Genomic DNA, 24,311 nt, shown 5'->3' on the forward strand with positions numbered 1-24,311 from the left:
ACAAGAAGTTAATATCTCAATCTTGCTTGAGCCAATAGGATTGGGGTTGGGAAGCTTTTAGCCATAATTATGTAAAAATAACCCCCCTTTTTGTCTTTCTTCATGTGCATTTTGTATTTAATTTTATATGATATGTTTCAGGACATGATTCAAAACCCATTTATTTTATTTAGTTTTGACTGTTTTTGTCTCTTCTCTTGATTTTTGTTAATCTCTCTTTTTTTTTTTTTTAATCCTCGTAATTCAGGCCATAGCTGCTGTGGTAAGAAACTTTCTAAAAATAGGTTAATAAATACTTCTGTATTGGGTTGCCTAATGCTTGGGGGTTATGTTGTTTCCTAACTGACTGCTTATTCAGCCTATTATTCACTGTATCCTTCTGGTTCTCCACATTAAGAGTTAGATTGTGCCTCAAAACCACAGCCTTGCATTGGGGAGGTAGGAGAGCTCCCAGTAGGAGCATAGATAACTCAGGTAGAAAACTCTGTTACCCTTTAAAAAGGCCCAGAATATTCTCCTACTCCTTCCTGCTATGCCTTGTCAGCTCTGAAAGGTGGTGCAGCCTGGGGGCATGGGCAGGACTGTAGCTCTGCTCCCGCAACCCTATTTGGGACTGCTAGTACTGCTGATAAAAGTTGTAGGAGAGGCAGTGGGTTCACTTCCTAGCCAGGTTGTAGGTGGTCCTAGTGGGGCAGGATGCAGTGGGAAGGTTCCTTGTACTCTTCCCATTTAGTGCACCTACACAGGGCCAGTTACAACGTGTCCCTAAAATTCTTTTGTAGTTCTACAGTATACTGGATATAATAAATAGATCTGTGCTCTGAGCTTCAGTTGTATTCAGCTGTATTGACAGAGTCTGAATTTGACATGCATGCAAGAAATGAGATAAAATCTGGTTTATATAAATAAGTTTCTTCACTTTTATTTTTCTAAAACTTAAACAGCCTTTTGCAATGAATTACAATTTATACATGCTGCATGTTAGTATGTGAACATAACATAAATGAATTCTGTTCATATTTCAGTACAAGAGCATATGATTTTAATTGATTTTTACTAAACAAAAGATCTCATCGTTGGTGACTGACAGAAAAATTAACTTACACATTTACTTTGTGATACCTAACATTTATTGCTGCTAATCACTATTTCCTCCTCAGGATCTTCCCCCACCCATGCTCCACACAGTATGAGCAGGTACCACCCTATCTTTCTAAATCTCTCAGAAGTGGGTGAGGGGCTGGAAGAGCTAGGGGCAGCTTGGGGAGCCAAGGTAACAGTGAGGTGGGGTTGAGAAAATGAGGGGGAAGAGGAGAAGGGGAGCTTAGGGCAGACTGAAGTGGGTGGGACAGTATCTGGGCAAGGGGGAGATGTGGATTTGGGGCAAAGCAACCTGCGGGTGGGGTTTGCAAATCCTGGATCAATATATCCCACTTCAGCCTCTGTCCTTCTCTGCAGCCATCTTTCAGCCCTTGTCCCCATATTGTGTGCCAGCCCCACAGGGAACATGTCCTGCTCTCACTGTCTGACCTTTCTTTTTGTCAGTCTCTGTCACTCTTTGACTTCTCACCTTAGGGCCACAGGTGTCACCTTTTTGATACCAGCTACTCCATACTCACTTGGATCCATCCAGCAAGAGGAGAAGTGGCAGAGTCAGCTTGGCTGCCTGCTATTCTTCCATCATCGTGGTCCCTGATGACTGGTGGAAAAACTAGACCTCTATCCCGATATAACGTGACCTGATATAACACAAACTCAGGTATAACGTGGTAAAGCAGTACTCCGGGGGGCAGGGCTGTGCGCTCTGGTGGATCAAAGCAAGTTCGATATAACACGGTTTCACCTATAATGTAGTAAGATTTTTTGGCTCCCGAGGACATCGTTATATCGGGTAGAGGTGTACAGTAAAATCCATGCAGCCCTGCTGGGTACATTACATTTCAGCAGGGCTGTGGGGAGGTATGACAGGATTGCTAAATGCCCTAGATGAGATGCTTGACCTTTGGCAGTTCTGAGAGCCTGCTTTTAATGTGTACTCAATCTACGTGTATGCAGCCTGTATAGGAGTGTAATTGTGCAGGGACTTTGAATGCAAACTATGGGTTTGGGGACAAATTTGAAGGAATTGAAACTTTATGGAACTACTGACAATTCTCTCTCATCTTGTGGAGACTTAGAATTCCAGCTAGTGGGAAAGAGGTTTACTACAGTACTGCTTCTGCATTAGCAGTTCTAGAGGAGCTCCCCTGCTGCTCCTTGATGTGTCATAAGGCTTCTTGCCTTACCAGTCTTTGCAGATCTCCTTAGTACACATTCTGGATTGGACTGTCTGGGTGCAGGATTTGGGTTTTGATTACTTTCCTAAGTCCTGAACTGCAACACCACTCCTACTTAAGGTCATGTCCATTTTTTAATGTCAGGATGCAGTGAATAATCTGCAATTTCTGTTGGTTTAATTTTAACATTTCCATTATTATTTTTCATTTGTATTGCAGTAGCACCCATACAAGAGTGCAGAGTAAAAGCTGAACAACTAAAGAGGATTGCTATTGCTGAAAAAGTGCAGTGACTATTCTTCACTATGGGTCTGACAGAATTTCACTCTGTCTTTCAAGATCCACAAATCCTGGAATAGTATTTCTTTAGTATGTAGTTTTCTGTTCAGAGGAAAAGCCTAGCTAGCACAAAAGTCAAACCTCTTCACTTCAAAATTAGTTTTTCACTATTTTTTTCCTAACTAAGGAAATTTAGTACACAGAATTACATTAGTGCCATGTGAAATGAGCCATATCCCCAAATCTGAATATCCCTGAACTTTGAGATAGCTTTGATTAAATTTGTATAGCTTGGAAAATGTCTAATTTTAAATCTAAAAACTCATGAAATTCAGAAGTCCATTTAAACTCCAGTAAAAAACTGTTACCAGACTGATAAACACAGAAGTGTATATCAGGTGGTGAAGAAAGGTTAAAATACTGGAAGGCAACACGCAACATCTTAATAAAAACACTACATTCATTAGAGAGAAGCTCAATCTTGAAAATAGATATCTTCAAAATAAGGTGTGAGTTGTCAGAGTTCCTGAAACCACAAAAAGAACAACACCTATAAAATATACAATAGGTTCTGAAGACTTCCTACCTATGAAACATACAGTAAATTCTACACAGGAAACGGTGATCCACTGCATAACTATAAGCATATGAACACAGACCATTGAAAAGGTTCTGATAAAATAAAAACCCAGAGAAATATGCATATTTACTCTGTGTGTGTGTGTGTGTGTGTGTGTGTGTGTGTGTGTGTGTGTGTGTGTGTGTGTGTGTGTGTGTGTGTGTAAATTTAGAGAAAAAAGATAAATAGAAGAAAAATTCTTCGAGTGAAATCCTGGGCTCACTGAAGTCAATGAGAGTTTTGCCATTGACTTCAGGGTAGCCAATGTTTCACCAATTTTGTGGTTCTTACATTTATTTTCATTTCATAACATTTATGCATATCTTATTGGTGACTGGGGAAATTTGACAGCAGAAATACAGTAACCAGCCAATAATTATACCATAAAGGAGACTTACGTTTATTTGTCTACTGTAAACTTACTGGTTCAAGTTTCAGTATAAATGTCTTGGATTTTTCTTCTACTTTGAAGAAGTTGTATTTCATGGATATAATAAAATATAGCCCTTAATTAAAATAGTTATAACTGAGCCTATGTCTACACTTACACCGTCAGGTGTTGAGTACGGGCCTACATGTGTAGCTACACGATGCGGTGAAAGGCAGGCTGTATCCACACTTGCCACAGCACTATGTGTAGCTACACATTCAGTAAAAGACTCGGGCAGCTCTCCTCTGCTGGAGCCTTTCACTGGGGCAAGAAAAGGCTCTGCCAGAGGGGAGCTGCTGGAGCCTTTCCCCACTGCTGGAGCCTTTCACTGGGAGGATCCATGGATCTTGATTCCAGTTTCATGGGAATCCAAGAACCCTTTATGTTCCAGCTGCCATCCAGAAGTTTATTAATTACTGGGTTGAGTGGCAAATGGAACCCTAGCCCCACCAGAGGCACTGCCCTGGGAGTCCTGACTGGCAGAGCGCCTGGCCCCATAGATTGGTCTGGGTGTGCTATTTAAGCTAGAAGGAGGCACAGGGATTTGTCGGTGCAACTGGATGAATTACTGGCTGGCTGCTGCTTTGGACCTTGCGTTCTTACTTGATTCCTGAACTTTGCTTCCTGATGTGTTCCTGCCTTGTTCCTGATCCCTTCCCCAGGTCTTTGACACCTGACTCCATCTCTGACACTTTGCTCCACTCGCAATTCTGATTCTTGGCTCGGGTTCCTCATTGTGGCTCCTGCTCTGACCACTAGTTCTGACTGCCTAAGCCCCATCATGACATTCACTGGAGCAGAGAAATGCTTCAGAAGTGGGAAGGCAGAGGGCAGTACACTGCTAAAAATTACAGTGTAGATGTGGGAGGCACTGCTTGGACATGTAGAGCTGCATAGGTTCTTTGCCCTGGGGGCTCAGTCATATAGGGCACTTACCTAAGCCGTGTCCTACCATTTACACTGCTATTTATAAGTGTGCTAGCTGAGTGTGCAGTTTCTGTACTCTGCACGCTGCTGCTAAGTGTAGATGTATCTTGAGTTTAGAGAGTCCACTCCCTTTTTGCAAGCTGGCAAGGAAATGTTTTATATCTAATGGATGTATTATATTTACATGTAGTTCAAAATTTAACAGCAAATAACTTTTATTCAGTCTCATATCTATGGCATGGGTGTGTGTGCATGTTTATTAGAATGAAAAAGAGGATGTTATTTTGTATTGAACTTTTTTGATCATTTTATATATGCAAACATGATTGAAAAGCTCCTAAAATCTAACGTCCTAAAGCATATTACTTAAGTTAAAAACAGCAAAGACCCTTTATTCCTTGGCTTTACTCTTATCTTCTGGCTTATTTTCACCTGTCAGTAGTAGAGAAGCTCTGACAAATTGTAAAGTGAAGAATTCTACTTCACAGAAATCCTCCTTTCTGTGGTTGGCAAACCAAGTACCTGCCCTGTCACCTTCTCCTTGCTTTTTCATTTTTTTGTTTATGATCCCCCAGTCGTTGTAGGCTTGCCTTCTAGTGTCCCTGGGGATCAGAAATGAGGGAGAGGAAGTGTTCATCCATCTGTAACCACATAGTCTCAAATAGCTTATAGAGCGCAGCAGAGATTATTAAACGAACTGTGTTAGTAAGCTTGTTGACCATTTTTGTTCCCTCACCCTGAAGAGCCCCCTACCCCTCTGCTCTGTGTCTGGCTGAGGAGTGACCTTGTTTATCGTATTAACAAAATTAGTGCTTGATATTTATGGTTTTATGTTTACTTGCAGGAACTAAGTTCATAGTGCTTATGGGCAAAAAGCTGCATAGCGAGGAATCATCTGACTATGTCCACTCTCCTATTCTTTAATCCTTATGCATTTTTAGTGTATTCACTTGTGAGCAAAGCCCTTTTGCTCAGACTTTGCTATTTATCTGACGATATGCTTGAATGTGGAAACTGTCCAGCAAACATAACCAAATGGTTTCTTGGAGCAGAGTTTTGGGGGGTTTGGATTTTTTTTTGGCCAGATCATTTGATGTGTGTATTTGGATGAAAGAATAATAAGTGTTAATAGCTATTCTAGCATCTTCCTTTCCTTATGGAAATGAGTAGTCCCCTTAAAGTAAATAATGATACTTTTGTACATCAGAGGCCTGATCTAAAGGTGATTGAAGTCCATGCAAGGCTTTCTAGTGATTTCAATGGATTTTGAATCAGGGCCAGGATGAGAAGAATTTGTTCCTATTCTATTATGCCAAGGAGTCTTTATAAAATGAGTTAATAAATTTACAATTTTGAAATAATTAATCCAGTGGCACCATGAAGATGTGTACATGACTTACTGAGTAGCAGTTTGATCCAGTGTCATTAACCTTCTCTTCCATCTCTTCTGTTAAATTGGACTCTCATTACTTGTGTCACCTGAATTTACATTACAAGCTCCACAGGTCAGGGCTGTGTCTTTACTTATTTTTGCGAGGCAGCGGCTACACTTTTGGGCACTCTAAAATAATTACAAAAGTAGTTCTGAGAGCAACATTGCCACTGTTGTTTATCTTCTAGTTTTGTAATTTACTGATACCAAGAGGCTTGGGATCTTCATTTTTAGCACTAATGAATTTTGGAGTTAAAGCTTTTTGTCAAGAAATCCTGTTTTTTTCATGTAGGAGTTAAAATGACTGCAGTAGTAATTTTTCACCGACTTTCTTTAATGTTTGTATGGAGACAGACATTGTAAATTATGATAAATGAATTTTTTAATCTTTTCTCCTGATTTTAAAAATGTGTGATATTGTGAAAATACATTTACTTAGATCTTAGGGAGTTGTTTTTGATGGATCACTACACCTTTGATTCCCAAGGAGGGAAGCTTTTACAGCTTGCACAGATTCATATGAGATAGATGATCTTGTTTCTGAAGTCAGCTTTGTCTATATTTTCTTATTACAATTCTATGGTTTTTAATGTTACTGATTAAACATACTTGTGCTATTATTTTCTAGGAATTTCAACAACCTTCTTTAAATGAGCTAGAGTGTCTTATAGCATCACAGAAATTTGAAATACAGTTTTTGCAGGAAAAATTGAAAACAGCAAATCTTAACCTAGCAAAGCATAGCTTTTGCAGCACAGACCTCCCTGAAAGCAAAACCGTGAAGTCTGGAAGAAAGCATGAGGTAGGATAGTTTTATTGTCTTGGGTTATGTCAAAATGAGGCTGGCAAAGCCAAACATTTTTGCTCAGGGGTCCAGATAACTGTTTTAATAACTGTCCATGCTGCTTATAATTGTGGAAGGTTGTTTGAAGGGTGTTTGTATTTTCTGCCAAAGACTTGCTAAAATAACTTCTGGGAGTAGAAAGTTTTACCTTATTAACATAGAATAAGGGGTTCTTAATTTAATTAAATTATTTAATGGCCAAATTCCTTGCAGGTTTCTTAAAATGAATATTAAGTATTTCATTCTGTTTGTTAGGATACCCTTTTTTCCTTTCTATGGAAATATAAGTAATAAGAATTTTTATTTTATAAGAGTTCGTAAATAATGCAACATTATGCCTCTGAATTTTTGAATATGAAGTGGTGTTATTTTATACAAAGTACTAAAACTAGAACTCCTTCAGTTTATAATCCAGGTATCTTTTATTTTGTAAAGTACTAAATTGCATCTTTCTAGATCATTTGTTGTTTTATTTATGATTATGTTCCTGCTCCTATTTAAAGCCATCATTACCTATTAATAAAATAGATATTAAAATAATTCTAATGGTTGAGTATTCATTTATGGTATTTGTGTAAACTGGTGTGGATCAGCCAGGTCAGCAATTTACTTTTCTAAGATTTTGTTCTTGAGGTTTTATACAGCACATGGGATGAAAGACATTTATGTCACATGGAAACTCACAGAAACCCCCCTGTCTAGCTTACAAAGTGGGGTGGCATTCTGCTTTCTCAAAGATGTTCCCTTATGAAGATTACCAAGTAGCTAGTATTCTATATTATAGGACCCTGAGTCGCCAGCTCTGCCTCGTTATTTCATAGTGTACATTATGCTTGCAAAATACTCATTTTCAGATCACTTGTTCACAGGAAGCTAAAATTTTAAATAGGTTTGTCCAGTGAGAAAATAATATTGTCCCAATTTTTGGGATCTTGTCTCTTTCAGGTATATTACAATCAAGGGATGGAACAAAATAATTTCTCTATATTCTTCTTGTTCTTCTCTTTTGGACTGCTATGCAGAGCTTCTAATTTTTGTTTTTAGTGTGTGAGACTTTGTTAAAGCAAGGACAGGACTAATCATGCAAATAACAATACCATTGCCACCTGAGACAAATCTTAAAGAACTCAATATCAGTATTTTAAATATACATACCCAAGTAATATTATAGAAAATGTCCATCTGGTATAGAACACATTACTTCATTCCTCCACTCGTGCCTGCTATTCCTGATGAGTGCTTAATTTAGTTCTGTTTACAAATGTGTTTTATTCCCAGATTGCTTTCAAACCACTAGAACAGGGGTGGGCAAACTTTTCGGGCCAAGGGCCACATCTGGGTGGGGAAATCGTATGCAGGACGGGGGCAAAGGGGTTGGGGTGCGGAAGGGAGTGCAGGGTGTGGGAGGGGGTGCGGTGTGTAGGAAGGGGCTCAGGACAATGGATTGGGGCAGAGGAGGGGTGTGGACTGTGGGAGGGGGCTCAGGGCAGGGGTTTGGGTGAAGGAGGGGTGCAGAGTGTGGCAGGGGGCTCAGGGCAGGGGGTTGGGGTGCACAGGTTTGAAGGTGTAGCAAGGAGCTCAGGGCAGGGAATTGGGGTGCAGGAGGGGTGCGGGGTGCAGCGGGGAGCTCAGGAGCAGGGGGTTGGGATGCAAGAGGGGTGTGTCAGGGCAGGAAGTTGAGGGGCAGGGTGCAGGAGGGGTTCGGGCTCCAGCCCGGTGCCACTTACCTAAAGTGGCTCCGGTGTGGCAGCGGCGCACACCTGGCCAGGTCAGACGCCCTTCATGCCTGCTCTTTTCCCAGCCCCACACCACTCCAGGAAGTGCTGCAGCCCCTTGGGGAGAGGACAGAGGGCTCTGCGTGCGCTACCCTTGCTGTGCCTCCAGGTACCTCCGCCAAAGCTCCTATTGGCCGCAGTTCCCTATTCCCAGCCAATGGGAGCTGCAGGGGGCGGTGCCTGGAGGCAAGGGCAACACACGGAGTCCTCTGCTCCCCCGCCCAGGGTCCGCTTCTGAGAGTGGCACCGAGCCTGCGGTGCCACGGGGGGCAACCCCACAGGCCGGATCCAAAGCCTTGAGGGGGGCCGAATCCAAAGCCCTGAGGGGGGCCAGATCCAGCCTGCTGGCCGTAGTTTGCCCACCCCTGCACTAGAAAATAATCTGTTAGGACTGCAAAACATCTATAGGCTAAGGTGACCATATTTTAAAAAATAAAAACAAAACCAGACCACTTTTGTAGAGCTTTTTAAGGATTGCAAAATGTTCAAATAAGAGAAAAACTACCCCTTTTTATAAAATATGCTGGTAAAACTACTCCCAGCTTCTAACTCAACGACGTGCATGCTTTTCAGAATGGAAGACATTTTTACAGTAACTTTAGTGTTCTGAATGAAACACTGAACAGTTGTTAATATTTACTTTGAGGAAAAGAACACCTTTAATGGTGTCCACGCTCTTTTTGGTGGTGACCTTTCTCTTCACTCCCAACACTGTTCATCACACTGAACCATCATTCCACTGGGGTGTCTGTTCCTAGTAAACATAGAGCAAATAAACACAAAGCAAACTCTGCTCAGTATAGGAATATCTCAGACAAACTTTTTGTAGTTATAAAAGCCAAACGTTTTGATTGATGAAATGGAGTAAAACTTGGACATGTTCAGGTGTTCCAAAAGAAGATTGTGCAGACAGCATGAAAAACGGGGCCTGTCTTGGTAAAATTGGGACATGTGATCATTTTACTATCCACCTGAGCTATGTCTTGGAGTGTGCTTTGGTGTGTATGTACGTATATATGAGCTTTTTTTGATTATTTCAACTGTAGAAATTCACGTATTACATCTTGCTGCACTACAGGACAATGAGAACAGTATTTCAACCAAAAGCTATGTTTTCTGAAAGACAAGGGACCTGATGGTTAAACGTCTTGTTAAATTTGCATGTTCACTGTCATTTGTCTTGTCATCCCAATGATATGGTCTTGGACATGCAGATCATGATTGTCTTTTGTTGCCGTAAGCAATAAGAAATCCTCATTCCTCTTCTTGAAAAATAAGTGAGAATTCAGTCACAATGGTTATAAAGTTCACCATGAAATACAATATGCCCACAAATTTACCTTTCTTGCTCTCCTTACAAACACCCCTAACTTGGCCTACATGAGCCCCTGACTCAGTTTTTGCAATATTCCAAATAGGTGACATCAAATTATATCTTTAGTGCTCTGACCTTAGTGGCAACCCATTCTGATGGATGTATCAGAATTAGCTCTCAGTTGCCCAAGGCATCAGCCAGAAGGCCAAATTACCGTCATCTCATGAGATTTAGGTCTAATTCACCAAACACCTTGATCCAGCAAAGTATATGCTTAACTTTATTATTCATTATTAAACAACCTGGTAAAGTTTTGGTTTTTCCCATGTTACGATTAATGGAGCAAACTCATCATACAAGATTCTTGTGGAAAAAGTGGCACTTTATGTTGCCTGTATTTCATGTGATTTGCAGAGAAGTCTCATGTATAGAGATTCCATTCTAAAAGTTGCATACCCAGTTAGAAGACTATCCATATAAAAAAAACTTTCCTTCTTTTCTACAAGTTAAACAAAATCTTTCATCTTTCTGTCGTCAAACCCATAGATATTTGTCTTTCCATTAACAGTGAAAAGTGAAATTATGTCTTTCTCACATTACTTAGCATATTTTTCTGTGGATGTTCTTTAAGACTACTTCCATGAAAGCTTTCAGCATTGCCTTCTTCTCATTCAGGCTGATCTTTCTTCCCCCTCTCTCCTCCTGAAAAAAAAACAGACTAGTTTGTTTTTTTTCCAAAGAGCCTTTTTTAAAAAAAAAATTTAAAGCAACCAAATCTATGTATATAGTCTTGGTGTAAATGTGTTTAAAATACTGTGCAATTTGAGGATTGATTTGCAAATTAAAGTGCCTAAACCTGGCAGCAGAAGCAACTAAGTTTGCAGTTGTGAGGCAAGGTATTACAGAAGCCATCTCCCTCTTGAAATCAATTTGAGTATTGCAGCAGCCCCAGGCAATCACATTTACAGCACCTTTTACTGCACAGCCTACTCTAACTTGGCTAAAAAATTAAACTTCAGTTTTCTGGCAGACTGCCTTTGAATTACCTGACTGCAGCTGAAAAGCCCAGACCCAGTCTGTTCTCTTCAGAGATCTCTGATCAGATTACTTAACAGACAACAACATATTCAAACTGAAGTATGTTCAGTAGTGCGGTTCTTACTAGTCCCACCACTTCTCATTAGGCATTATTTGTGTCTCTGTCATCAATGGGGATACTTCTTTACTTTTTCTATACTGTGAGTGACCCTGCGTTGCAAGAAAAAAGTTCCGTGACTCCCCTGCCATCTAGCCATCAGGAGAGTATGATCTCTTCTCTCACCTTCTTTCCACCCTTCCTCCTGACTGGCAGTTCAGTACTGCTGTGCCTATCAGCCAGGCCACCACCAGCCTCCCTTGTTCTCCTTGTCTGTGGGCAGGAAACACAATATTATTTTTTGTGTGCTGGTCCCTGTGGTATTCACTGTGGAAGCATATGTGCTCCATGCACCCTGGACTGGAAATTCTTCAATAGATGTCTCCATTGGTCGGAACCTGCATTTCCTCATGCTTCCAACTGAGGGCATAAGCGGTGGCACAGACCGACCACGTCTCATTTCTTTTTTACCACTTGTAGTCAAACGCAGAACCCTTCTGTGTCTCTACACTGCAAGTGTTCCTGCTTTATCTTTTTAGGTTTTAGGAATTAGTTTTTGTACTAGTTTAGTTTTAGTTTGGGGATGAGGGGGCTTCCCCCCTTCCGCTCCCCCACTTTTTGGGGCACCTATTATGCCCAAGGTTCCAGGCTTCAAACTCTGGCTCACTTGCCTCTTGGGTGTTTCTGATGAGTGATTCATACAAGAGCTGTCTGTATCCCCACATCCCTTGAGATGTGACATCTGTAATGCTTTCTCACTGTGTACTAGTGCACTGTGTTCAAGAGTTCAGACTTTGGAGACAACTTATGGCGTTCTCAGTGAGGCCTATTGAGATGCTGGGCCTTCCTGATCCCCTTCTACCCAACCTTAGCCTCTTGGTAGCATCTCTCTGGCTTCAGGATCAGCCGGTTCAGAATCCTCCTACAAGCCCAAAGACTGAATTGGAGACACAGTGAAGGCAAAGGTAAACATTCTTGCAAGAAGAGGGATAAATCACCCCACAAATCCTCTAAAAAGAGGTCTCTCTCCCTATTTTATCTGGCACCACCTGAGACTCCGTGTCCCCAAATGGGTGCACCCAGAACTCACAGACAAAGGCAGGTATTGGTAATAACATAGCTACCAGTGCTGCAAAAACTGCACCCTGAAAGGGCAGGACCAGTTCCAGCAACCTACAGAGACAGAAGAGACCATTCTCTCTATGCACTGGCAGTACCAATCTGGTACCAAGATGATGCTGGAAGATCCAGCCATACCTAAGACACCAGCCAGCTCTCCTCCAGCAAGATTTTGATAAATTTTTCTTGAGGATCTGGCAATTTATATGGATCCTCTCGGATCCAATCCTGCTGAGAGATTTCATGACACTGTCTACTTGACATTCTCTGTTCCCAGCCTCCAGCTGTGAGGTGGATGGCCTGACACCACTGGTGCATTATTCTCCAGTTCCTGTCCCTGGTCAGTTGGAGTCAGGTCTTGTGGCTGCACCACTGGAGTCTTACTCATAAGAAGAAAATGACTTGGAACCAGCTGTCCCTCTGGCAACCCAGCAAAGTGGTTTTCTGCCCTGACAGGGCTTCCAAAATCACCTGGATGCCTTTGTTCTAAATATGCCATAGCAATATTTTTCCTCCAAGTGTCACTCAATGGTGCGGCCAGTGTCACACTCCATAGCTACCTCAGAAGTCATGAGACAGGCCTCATGGTTGCAGGCATTGTGGTTCCCCAAGGAGGTTCAGGCAACAGTAGAGGATCTTCTTTTTGAGGGTAACAATCATTTTAGTGAAAAAATTGATGTCATTTCACACCCCAACTACTCTTGTACTACCTTCTGCTCCTTAGAGATACATAGAAAAATTTCAGGCTTCCTCCTTCTAGATACCACGCACCGCCTCGCTCTTTCCACCAAAAGACCTACCAGTCCCCCAGAAAACAACAGAGGGTCCAGCATGACAGGCACACAGCACTATTCTACTCCTCTCTTCAGTCCCAGCCACTTGCCAAAATAGCATTTTGACAGGATGCCTAAGAGCCATCAACCAGCCTTCTTACCACCTGTTATCCCCATTCCCTTTGGTGGGTTTTCTTCTCCCAATGTGGCACCTTATCACTCTGGACAAATGGGTCTTGGACATTGTATTGACTGACCACACTTGAGAGTTCCTGTCTCCCCTGCCCTCTGCACACACAACCCTCTCACTGTCCCTTTTCAGGGATCCCCTCACGAGAAGATTCTCAAACAGGCGGTGACATTTCTACCCTGTATTAGGTCCACAGATATCCAGATCAGATCAGATAACATAATCACTGTCTCCTGTATAAACAAACAGAGAGGAGTGACATCCACCCCCCACTTGCTGTGCAGAGACTAGTTCAGCTATGGAACTGATGCATGCAACATCGAATAACCTTCTTAGCAGCGCACATTCCAGGATAATATATTCCCTGGCAGACAGCCTCAGCAGACATTTGCCCAGGGATTACAAGTGGGAGTTTCACCTGTCAGAAGGACACAACATCTTCCATCAGTGGGGTACCCCGTCCAGGGATGTTTTTGAAACCCAATAGAACAGGAAGTGATTGGTATATTGCTTCTACTTACACTGAACAAGACCCTTTTCGAAGGCTCCACGATTATTTGTTGCTATCAGTGAAAGTAAAGAGAGAAGCTGTCTTTTCGAAAAGATGCTCTAAGTGGATTTCTATTTGCAGTCTCCTTTTTTATAATCTTAAGTGAAGCTGCTGCTCCTCAGACTGTCAGGGCCCAAACAACTCAAGCCCATGTGGCCTCAGTGGCTTCGTGCAAGGAGCTCCCATCTCAGAGATATGTAGATCTCCAACTTGAGGTTGCATTCACACCTTTACCAGACATTATGCTTTTATTCAATCTTTGGTTGGAGATGCTTGTTTAAGTTCAGCAATCCTCCAGTCTGTGGTGCAACACATTTCCTTGCACCCTCCTCCTCAATGAGCACCTCTTGGGCATTACCCACAGTGAATACCGAGAGGAACTTGCACTTGAGGAAGAGTGGAAGCTTATAGCAACTGGAGTTCTTGGAGATGTATGGTCCATATGGGTATTCACGACCCGCTCTCCTTCCCTTCTGCTTGGGTCCTCTTTGGATTCGCAGTAGAGTAGGAAATATAACGTAAGTAAACTTCCCCTTTGACTTCTAGATCCAAGCTTCTGGGCAATCAGATTTTTTCTCAGTCTTCTGTACACATATGAAGATTAAGAAAGAAGTTAACTCACTGCTTTTGAAAAATAAGGTGTCCTGTAACTCTTATATTGTAACATTTTAAATTCTTATTAAGGCCGCTAGATATAGGTATGCAGTAACTAGATACTATGGTAGACATGGACTTGCATTTGGTATGTGTATATTTTGATTAGTGTGAAAAACACAAAGGCCAAGATTTTCAAAAGTGAGTATTCTCAGTTTTTGAGTGCCTAACTTCAGACACTTTAAAGGGGCTTGATTTGGCAAAATCTTAAATGTTCCACCCTTTAATTTGTCTGACCGATCACTTTATTGAGTAAGGCAGACAAAATAATCAGTCACTTCTGAAAATATTGGCCAAAATTTTATATAAAAAAAGTATTGACCAATGATCTTGCTTTTTCATAGACATCTATTCTCCTCCTAGGTAACATGGCACCATACTAAATATATACCACATTGTGAAAACTATTTTAAACATTAATGCTGTGAGCTTCCTTATAGCTCCAATTTGTTTTCCAGCTTGCATAAGAACTGCTGAAAACACATGGAGAGTATGGCATCTTGTCCCTCAGTTCTGACAATTTCAGATTAGGAATTTCAATATGTTGAGTCTAAATGCTTTATATAGATTAATACAATAACAGTGGAATTCTTTCTGCCATAAGAAGCAAATAAAGTTACATTTTTTCACATGGTCTGCGCTCCTGTTTTTGATTTATTTTATTTAGGCATCTTCCAACTGCAAGGAACTTTAAAATACTTAAAATTAACCATAAGTATGTAGAATCTGATATTTTTACTTTCTTTAAAATTGTATGGATATTTATAGGAAAAATCACGAACTACAGTGTGTGTGTTTGTGTGGGAGGGGGTGTTAAACTCAACACTGCAAGACCATTGCCAAAGGAAAATGAAAAGAGTCTTTTAATTTGTATTACAGGGTTTGGGAAGATAAACTTATGGGGTAGTATATTGCCAATATCTGTGAAAACCAGAAAAGTGGTTTTTTGATCTATTTTGACAGTATTACAAATGCTTTTGTTTATATATTGTTTGGTAAGATAAAATTACTGATATGACAGATAAAACACTGACATATACATACATAAGAATTAATAAAGAATACTCTGATCTGGCGTATAGTAACTGAGAATGTTATCCAAACTCTCTTTGTTATATATCATTTAGTTATAAAAAATAAAAATTGTAATGACTCACCCCCCCACTATTTGTCCGAAGTTATGCGATTATATGTGGTTTAAATAATTTTAATAATTAAAATATCTCTACCTCCATATAATGCTGTCCTCGGGAGCCAAAAAATCTTACCACACTATATCGAATTTGATTTGATCAGCGGGAGCGCGCAGCCCTGCCTCCTCGGAGCGCTGCTGTACCACGTTATATCCGAATTCATGTTATGTCGGGTGGCGTTATTACAGGGTAGAGGTGTAATTTAATCATAATAATGAAAGTACATGTCAAATTTTAATGAAGAGAGCTAAAAAAACTGCCCTCTAACACTAATGATATTCTGTATTCTGACTATTTCATGGTGATGAAGTTTAAAAATGATTACCTCATGGATATTAAGCTGCCGCTCAATGTTTCACTGTCATTAAACAAAGTTATTCAGAAAATCAGTATGCCTAATCTGAAGAGGACTTTATTTGTTTTATATAAGGACATATGACATAGTCAGAACAAGAATGCTGCCCAGTTTAAGTGTTACTTTCACATATTCTTTTTCCAGATTGCTATATGAAGCTGTACATAATATAAACACATATTCTTGTCTCTAGTTAGCCACATTACAGTTAATGACCATATGGTCATTATGGTATAAGATCTACTGTCTGTTGTATTTATATTCCTCAAGCATATTGTTCCTTCAACTTCACAGTGTGTTAAACTATTTCAAAGGGAGAAAAATCCTTTCCCTCTTGTTTCTGGTTGTCCTATCAAGTGTAACCTTGGACCCTTATAGAGCAATTAGACCAGCCTCTATCCCCTCCTTTGTAATGAGGTTTCTTGCATTTTTGAGTCTATAACCCTTTAGTCTTCCCTAATGGGACATCATTATTCTGAAAGAAACAATGTAAATGTAAATGAATATTCTCATTAACAAGTCACAGAGAACCCTTTAGTGGTAGCGCTGTGGTAATTCTGCTTGTTATTTCTCTGGTATTCCATGCAGGATTTTTTTATAATTCATTATTAGTATTCAAAATTACTTGTTCTTTAATTTTGCATGTCTTTCATAATCCAGTGTTCCAACTAGTTCAACCATGTCCTTGTTTTATTCTCCAGGAACCACCTGTGAAACGTTCAAGGTCTCTGTCCCCAAAGAGCTCTTTCAGAGAGTCAGAGGAGCTAAGGCAGCTTAAAATAGCTGAAAAGAAGATTGAAAACTTAGAGAAGACACTGCAACTAAAGGTGAACACTAAAAAACTACAACTCTTCAGCTACAAGCTTTCGTAAATATAGATATATCAAATTAAACATACATTTAAAAAGTGTTGGATGCACACGTTATTATATAGACTAACTGTGTGAGCATAAACTGGTGTTTCTCATTAATCCTCATGCTTAAAATTTTAACTTCTTACAGTGAATCTTGTGTTGATATTTCTGAGGCCCCAAAAACCCTAAAACTGAAGATATTACATCAGTAATGCACATTGATTTGACAGATTGTCATAGCTCAGGATTAGAAGGTTGCAGCATGAAAAATGTGTTTGTATGCTCTTAGAAATAAATAGAAGCAGACCATAAAAAAGGGAACAATTAAGATAGATAAGGACATTGATGAGATACTAAATAAATAATTTCTTTGCATAGCTCTTCACCATGGAGGAATATGTGGGGACACCTACTTTTATCTGGTATTAACAATAAGGTTCTCTATTGCTGCAAAATCCTACCTCAGCAGCTCATCATGGTGCAGTGGTGGCCCTGGCTGTCTGACAGCTATGGTAGCGGGGCATATGCCCTGGTAGGTCTAAGCATGCTACAAAGGAGTTGGACTATTCAATCCAGGGAGAGGGATTGCTTTCTCAGAAAAAGCGCATCTCCTTGTCCTTAGAGGTTGAAGGCTAGCTAAGCTTGAGGAGGTACCCATGCCTGCCTGCCTAGCCAATGGGATTGCTTGAAGTTAATGGCTAAAGCAACACGAGTAAATGGGTCTTAGTTCCCTGTGCATCATCGAATAATGCTATGGTAGTGGAGTGGAACATGTCTGTGCATCTATTACAAATGTGTTGACATGTGGGGAATGCCCACTAGGCAGAATGCAATCAGTCTAGATGGCTGGCTAGGAAAGGCCATTGGAGGAAAAATAGGTCTTAGAAGATGCTAATCCCTAACTGGGGAGCCTTCCTGAGGATGTTACAAACAGCCTCCAAGTCATGGTTGCTGTGTCCCTATAGGGGCATGTGACCAAATCACCTGGTAGTGGACTCCATCTTGGAATACCAGTGTTTTTCCACTGACCGGGTGTAGGAACCAAGAGGGGAGACAAAGTGTTTCTGCCCTATACAAAAGCTATTTAAGGCAGGGGAGTGACATCATCATGGTTCTTCACTGACTCCCTACCCAAAGGAGACTGCTGGCAACACCTGAGGAACAAAGTCTGGACTAGGGGAGAAGAGCTGAACCCAGGCTAGAGGGATTTCTAGCCCATGAAAGGAATACCTGGGATTTTCAAGCTACAAGCAAGTGCAGTTTGCCATCAAGAATCTCTGCAAACTGCCTAAATCAATAATTAGGGTGAGAATTTGCTACTCATATCCAATCTCTTTAGTATATTAAGCTTTGTGACAGAGCTCCGACCTTGTCCCTGTGGGTCCTGTGTTTCCTGGTGGATTTTTGCTAGCCTCAGAGGCTCCCTGTGATACTCCACATAGCCCTTCTCTCTCTAGAGGCAAGGGTCACAGCTTACTGAGCCATTTTCATTATACAATGGAGGTGAGGTGAAGCAATCCTCCCTTGCACAGTCTCTGTTGCCTCCCAGTCTCAGTGATTAATCAGGGAGGGGAGAGGTAGAGCCTGAGCCTACCCTCTACTCTGGGCTCCAGCCCAGGGACCCTAAAATTAGCAGCTATAGTAGCTGACTTTTTGGAAATAGGACATGTACAATTCCCTGGGCCACTTCCCCACAGCAGCCCCCTACTCAATATCTCCTTCACCGTTACCTCAGGGCCTCCTTCCTTACACCTGATATGGATTTGTACTGCTTCATTCCTCCAACAGTACGGATCCTTCTTATAGCTCCTGACACCCACACATCACTGACTAACTGGGAGGCTTTTAACTAGTTCCAGCTAGCCCTTGATTGGCTTCAGGTGTCCCAATCAATGTAGCTGTCTCCACTGCCTTCTAGAAGGATCTTAATTGGCCCCAGGTGTTTTGATTAACCTGGAGCAACTGCCATTTGGTTACCATGGTACCAGGAATTTGTTTAGCCTAGGGCTAACATACCTGTTCCTCACTACATTATTGTAGCCGTCTGGCCTTGCACCATCAGAGCTTCAGTTGCATTTTTGTTTATTTGCTAGATAATCTGCTTTGATCTGTTTGCTATCCCTTATAATCACTTAAAATCTATCTTTTATAGTTAATAGACTTGTTTTGTTTTATCTAAAACCAGTGCATTGAAATCATAGCTTGGGTCAGAAAGCTGTGTATATTCCTCTCCACATTGAGGGAGGGGGCGAATTTCATGAGTTCATGCTGTACAGTTCTCTGTGCAGCACAAGATGATATAATGTTGGGTTTTCAGTCCGGGGTTGGAGGTGCACCTTAGGAACTGGGCAGTGCCTTAACTGAGCGTTCCCATGCTGAGCTGATCTCAGCATCTGTGTGTAGCTGCAGGTAGGTGTGTCCCTACCTGTATGTTTGCTGGAGGGGGCTTGAGGGCCTGTCATAGCAGAACAGTGTAAAGGGAGCCCAGCCTCAGTTCCAGGTGGCACCCCATGAGGAGCCCGTCACAGTTGGGTCTAACCAACCAACACTGTTTCTTCAAAGGAAAATCAAATCTCACTAATATATTGCAATTGTTTTAACTGGCCAATATAAATATTTAGTAAGATGGAACCCGTTGAAATTCAACTGGGCATTTAAAAGGCCTCTGAGAGAGTCCCACAAGTAACTGCTGAAGAAACTAAATATCCGATGGATTGAGAAGCAAAGAATTGTAATGGATCAGAAATTGGCGAATAAATGGTCAGTTTTCATGATGCCAAAAGGCTAACAGCAGCATGCCTCAAGTGCTGATATATTTCATAATGATCTGAAAAAGAGGGTGAACAGTGAGTGTAAACCAACAGGCAGGGATACATTCACTCACATATACTCTGTCAGAAGGCAGGGACCCTAGGGGATTGGTGTTTGGCTCAGTGAACGCATTCTTTTCCCTTCCCTGTGGCTGGCAAAGAAAATGTTGTAGAAGACGATTATAAGTCAGATACTATAGGACCAGTACAAGTAGTCTCCGTTCAGGAGATAGCGTTATCTGTTGGTAGATCTCCAGAAACTCAATAACAAATGCATTGTTGTTTGTTATTTTCTTTTTCACCAGTTACACTGGTGGTCAGAAAAATATGATTAGGCAAAACCCCAATCATGCTTGTTGTTCTGGCACAGTACTCAGAGTTCCGGGATCTTAAATAGAAGTCTTCTGACTTTTGTATATTTCCACTTGTGCTATTTGTCATGTCTTGCATTGAGCTGTGAAAGTGTATAACAAAACCATGTCTGCTTATGGGCGTGGCACATTGCTTTCTGTCTGGATACATGTATCGCTCTCATGATTGTTGTACTTGAACACTTTTGTAGGAGTAGATTCCAGCATCCTTGCAGCCATCAACAAAGAAGTTACCATTAAAGAAACATAGTCTTTACTCTTCCTCCTGAACATATCTGAGGAAGGTAGTGACATTCCCCTCTCTTAGAGATACAGTATCACCATTTTTTAGACTGGTCTCAGAGTAGCAGCTGTGTTAGTCTGTATCCGCAAAAAGAACAGGAGTACTTGTGGCACCTTAGAGACTAACAAATTTATTTGAGCATAAGATTTCGTGGGCTACAGCCCACTTCATCGGATGCATAGAATGGAACATATAGTGAGTGTGTGTGTATGTGTGTGTGTATATATATATATACACACACACACACACATATATATATATATATATATATATATATATATATATATACACACACACACAGAGTGTACAGATAATATCTGTTCATTTTTTAGACTAAATGTTGATTGCTTGGAGACAAGGATGCAAGTTTGCCTGAGGATGCCACCAGAACCATATCTTAGGCCTTGTCAACACTTAAAATGGGTTACGTGTGTGTGTGTGTGTCCATGTGTCCAGTTCTCCAGTTGGAAAAGGCAATCCAAACTCTTTTCTTCTGCCCAAGGTAGTGAAAGAAGGAAACAGTAGATATTATATATTTGGATCTTAGTAACGAATTTTATAATCTGAGTTGCAAAATTCATTTCAGTCTGCTTGCATAGGAAAATTATTAGGTTCACTCTTATGTAACATCTACAGTAATGACCTGATGAGGAGAGCAGCATGGTAATGACATATGTAGATTACATTAATTCATAGGTATTATAGACATCTGTTAGAACAAAGAAATAATACAAAGGGACATGGTGTTCCAGCTAGAAATGTGGGCAGAAGGTAATAAAATGAGATGTAACTTGGAAAAATGAAAGTTACTGTGGAGAAGGGAGGAGGGATGGTCTTATGATTAAGGCACTTGCTTGGAAATCAGGAGGAGATCTGGGCTCTGTTCTTGGTTGTGTCATAGACTCCCTGTTTGACCTCAGGTAAGTCACTTAATCTGTATGTTTAATGAGTTGTTCAGAAGCTTAATTCACAAATGTGCTGTGAGATCCTCATATGGAATATGATGTAGTAGTGCAAAATATTTTTATTCATCATTGACATTATGCTGAAATAAACTAGGGTGTGATAGGAGACAGGAATTAAGCTTGAAGTCTGATAAGGCAGCAAAAAAGGCCAAAAGCAATTTTGGGCTGTATATGCACAAGAACTGGAAAAGTAAAAATCTCACTCTATATGCCAGTGGGGGTGACTGTATCTGAAATATTGTCACTTCTTGGCACTTCATTACCAGAAATTGGAGTTGTGAAGAGCTGCACAAATAATCAGTAAGAACTGATTTATGGAGAAGGATTAAATGCCTGATTTTGCCATACTTACTCACATTGATGAGTACCGTAAGCAATGGGATTGCTTGTGGAGTAACTAAACTACTCAACCTGAGTAAGAGTGGCAGAATCAGGCCTTCGGGGGGTGGGGACTGTAACTGTACAACTATTAGAAGGGGAATTACTTATGTTGGTACTAGAGAGTGTAACTAGGAGTAATAGGATGAAATTAAAAGTGGGAAAATGCAGACTGACTATCAGGAAAAATGTTGACAGATTTATTATACTTTGAAATAGTCTCCCAGTGGATGCTGTGGAAACCCTATCTATCACTTGGCCCATTTAAATCCAAAGGGCAACATAGCACTAGAAAATATACTGTAGAGAACAATCCTGCGTTGGTAGAGAATAGAAAAGATGATTGAAAGGTATTTTTATCTCTAATTCCTATCATTCTATGGTAGAGGATTCTTTCAACCTTGTTCATTCCAGATTAAATGAAGATTTATGCCAGGAAATTTAAACATTAAAAAAAAACAAAAACAAAAACAAAGATTGAAGAATTGCTTAATGACAGCAATTCCTGTAGGCTTTGCCGTTTGTCTAAAGTGGGCGTTGTAAGCTGTGACTCCAGAGGACCTTACAAGCCCCACAAAGGTGGACTTTTTACTCTGACTTCCTCTTTTCTGTTTACTATTCTGAAACTAAGGTCCCTAATGTAGCTTTCCTGCCCCTCCCACTTGACCCCATAGTAGCAGCATGCCTGCTATTCTCTCATTATTGCCATCCCCTTCTGGGCCATGCAGAATTCAAAAGTCTGCAATGAGTCATTCATAATTTATGAAGCTGTAAGTCATTGGACAACGTGCACTTTGCAAAGGGTGCCTTAGGCTGTGGCAAAAAATGCACCAGACTGCTATATGCATATAACAAATACATACTGTTTCAGAAGCCCACCGCCAAAGGCATCTCAAGGCCATTATTATATGTTTTTAGAAATTTTTAGGGCCAGATTCTCAAGGCCCCAAACCTGCATAAAGGGGCTAGAAATAGGGAGGATCTTGTCATCTGAGAATTACCCTAGCCATGCGGGAATGGTCTGCTGGTGTATAGCTGGCATATTTTATTTACACCACTTGCATGCACTGGTATGCAGGGTTGTGCCAGGAGCATGAAAGAGTTGGCTGAATTGCTACTGCGTACTGGCATTCTGAGATGGCCAATATATTGTTGGGGCCTATTACCAGCTGGCTAGATTAGAGCAGCACTCAGGTCCAGTGCTAGCATAGTCCTGGGCTTGAGAATTGGGCACCTGCAGTTGGCTTAGACTCATAGACTCCAGGACTGGAAGGGACCTCGAGAGGTCATCTAGTCCAGTCCCCTGCTTCTTTACACTCCCCCACTCCCTGCACACTCCCTGTAGACCCTGGGCACAGCAAAGAATTAGTTAACAGTTTCCTGTAAAAAATGAGGCTTTGGGAATCCTACAGTCTGTACATTAATTACCGTTTTAGTATTAATATGATAACTTCAAGTATTTTGGTACATGAAACTTCAAAACCAGTGAAAGGCACTTTTACTCCTTCAGTACTTATAGAGGATTTTGACATTTGTAGGTTAATCTGTTTTGGTTGTTCATATTTTTGACACTTAAACTGGAAAATGTTTTGACAGGGAACAGTGAATTCTGGCTATCTCTAAGCCGGGTGGTGTGTCTTGCATCAGACATTCCTAGAAAAATTTTAACCCTAGATGTAGTGTGGCATCTGAAGTCTCTGTTGGATTGTGTTTCCGTTTTGAGTACGTGTATTGAAAAATCAGGCTGCTGTTGGGAAGCTAGCTTCAGCATAAATATGGAGAGACTAGCACTTCTCTATACTGCTAACCATGTTTTTATTTTTATTGTTCACAGCTCTAGGTGCTAGAATATCTCGTATTTATTGTCTCATACCGAAGGTATTCCCTGTTCTTAATCAGTACACATTTACTAATAATGTATTTTGATGATATTGATATGAAGAGGCAGGTGCTGCAGTCGCTCTGCAAGCAGAATCCCATTGAATTAATTGGGAATTCACTGCATAGTACAGCAGAAGAATTGAGACCAAATTTTACTACAAATTACTATTAGTTTAATTTTGTATTACACTGTAGGATTTAATTTGTTCCATTCTGTAAGGAGTCACTTAAATGCTCTTGTGTTATATTTATAGCTTTGTTTATTGGGGATGCAATATTAAGGTGCGTAAAAACCTTGTTTATATGTAATCCTGGAATATAAATCAATGCATACTCCTTTTTTTCCCCATTCTGCAGAATGAACTGTGTTTTCCCACATGATCACGATCATATTAAAGCATAGGTCAATTTCCCCCCCCCCATTTTTCCTGCTTAATACTGTATAAGAGGTCAGAGACTAAGTAATATGAGAATAAATGTATATAATGGGTGAAATCCTGGCCTCCTTAAAGTCAATGGAGTTTAGCCATTGACTTTAATGGGGCCAGGATTTCATCTAGTATATGTATAAAACATATGAATGCTGAGTAGCCCATAATATTAACAAATGTATTTTTGAGTAAAATACAATGGGGAAAATGTCTTTTCAGCCTATATATTTCCATGTGTATTAAATCAGTGCCTCTATGGGAAGAACATTAAGAGCTTGGGTAGTAAATACTTGAAACTGTTTAAGCAGCATGGAAAATGATGAGATGCCATATTTACTTGTAAGTAGTCATGAGAAATAGCAAACCAATTATTTGAAACTAATTACTATGATTTTCAAACTTTCTGTTTAAATTTCTTAAGATCATAAAATTGTATGTGTAACAGTTGGAATTTTAGCTTAGTCATGCTGTC

General features: G+C 40.6%; 1 protein-coding gene across 5 annotated transcripts in view; it reads left to right on the plus strand.

The window, feature by feature from the left end:
• Positions 1–24,311, plus strand: part of CNTLN (centlein) — a 263,011-nt gene that overhangs the window by 112,858 nt on the left and 125,842 nt on the right. For 4 of the 5 annotated variants that reach the window (XM_030566561.1, XM_030566562.1, XM_030566560.1 and 1 more), the window contains 2 exons: positions 6,592–6,765; positions 16,568–16,693. In XM_030566561.1, coding sequence (XP_030422421.1) covers positions 6,592–6,765; positions 16,568–16,693 — 300 coding nt within the window. The remainder of the gene's footprint in view (positions 1–6,591; positions 6,766–16,567; positions 16,694–24,311) is intronic. The other variant, XM_030566563.1, reaches the window with a different exon arrangement.

This window comes from Gopherus evgoodei, chromosome 6 (genome assembly GCF_007399415.2).
Source record: "Gopherus evgoodei ecotype Sinaloan lineage chromosome 6, rGopEvg1_v1.p, whole genome shotgun sequence".
Lineage (NCBI taxonomy): Eukaryota > Metazoa > Chordata > Testudines > Testudinidae > Gopherus > Gopherus evgoodei.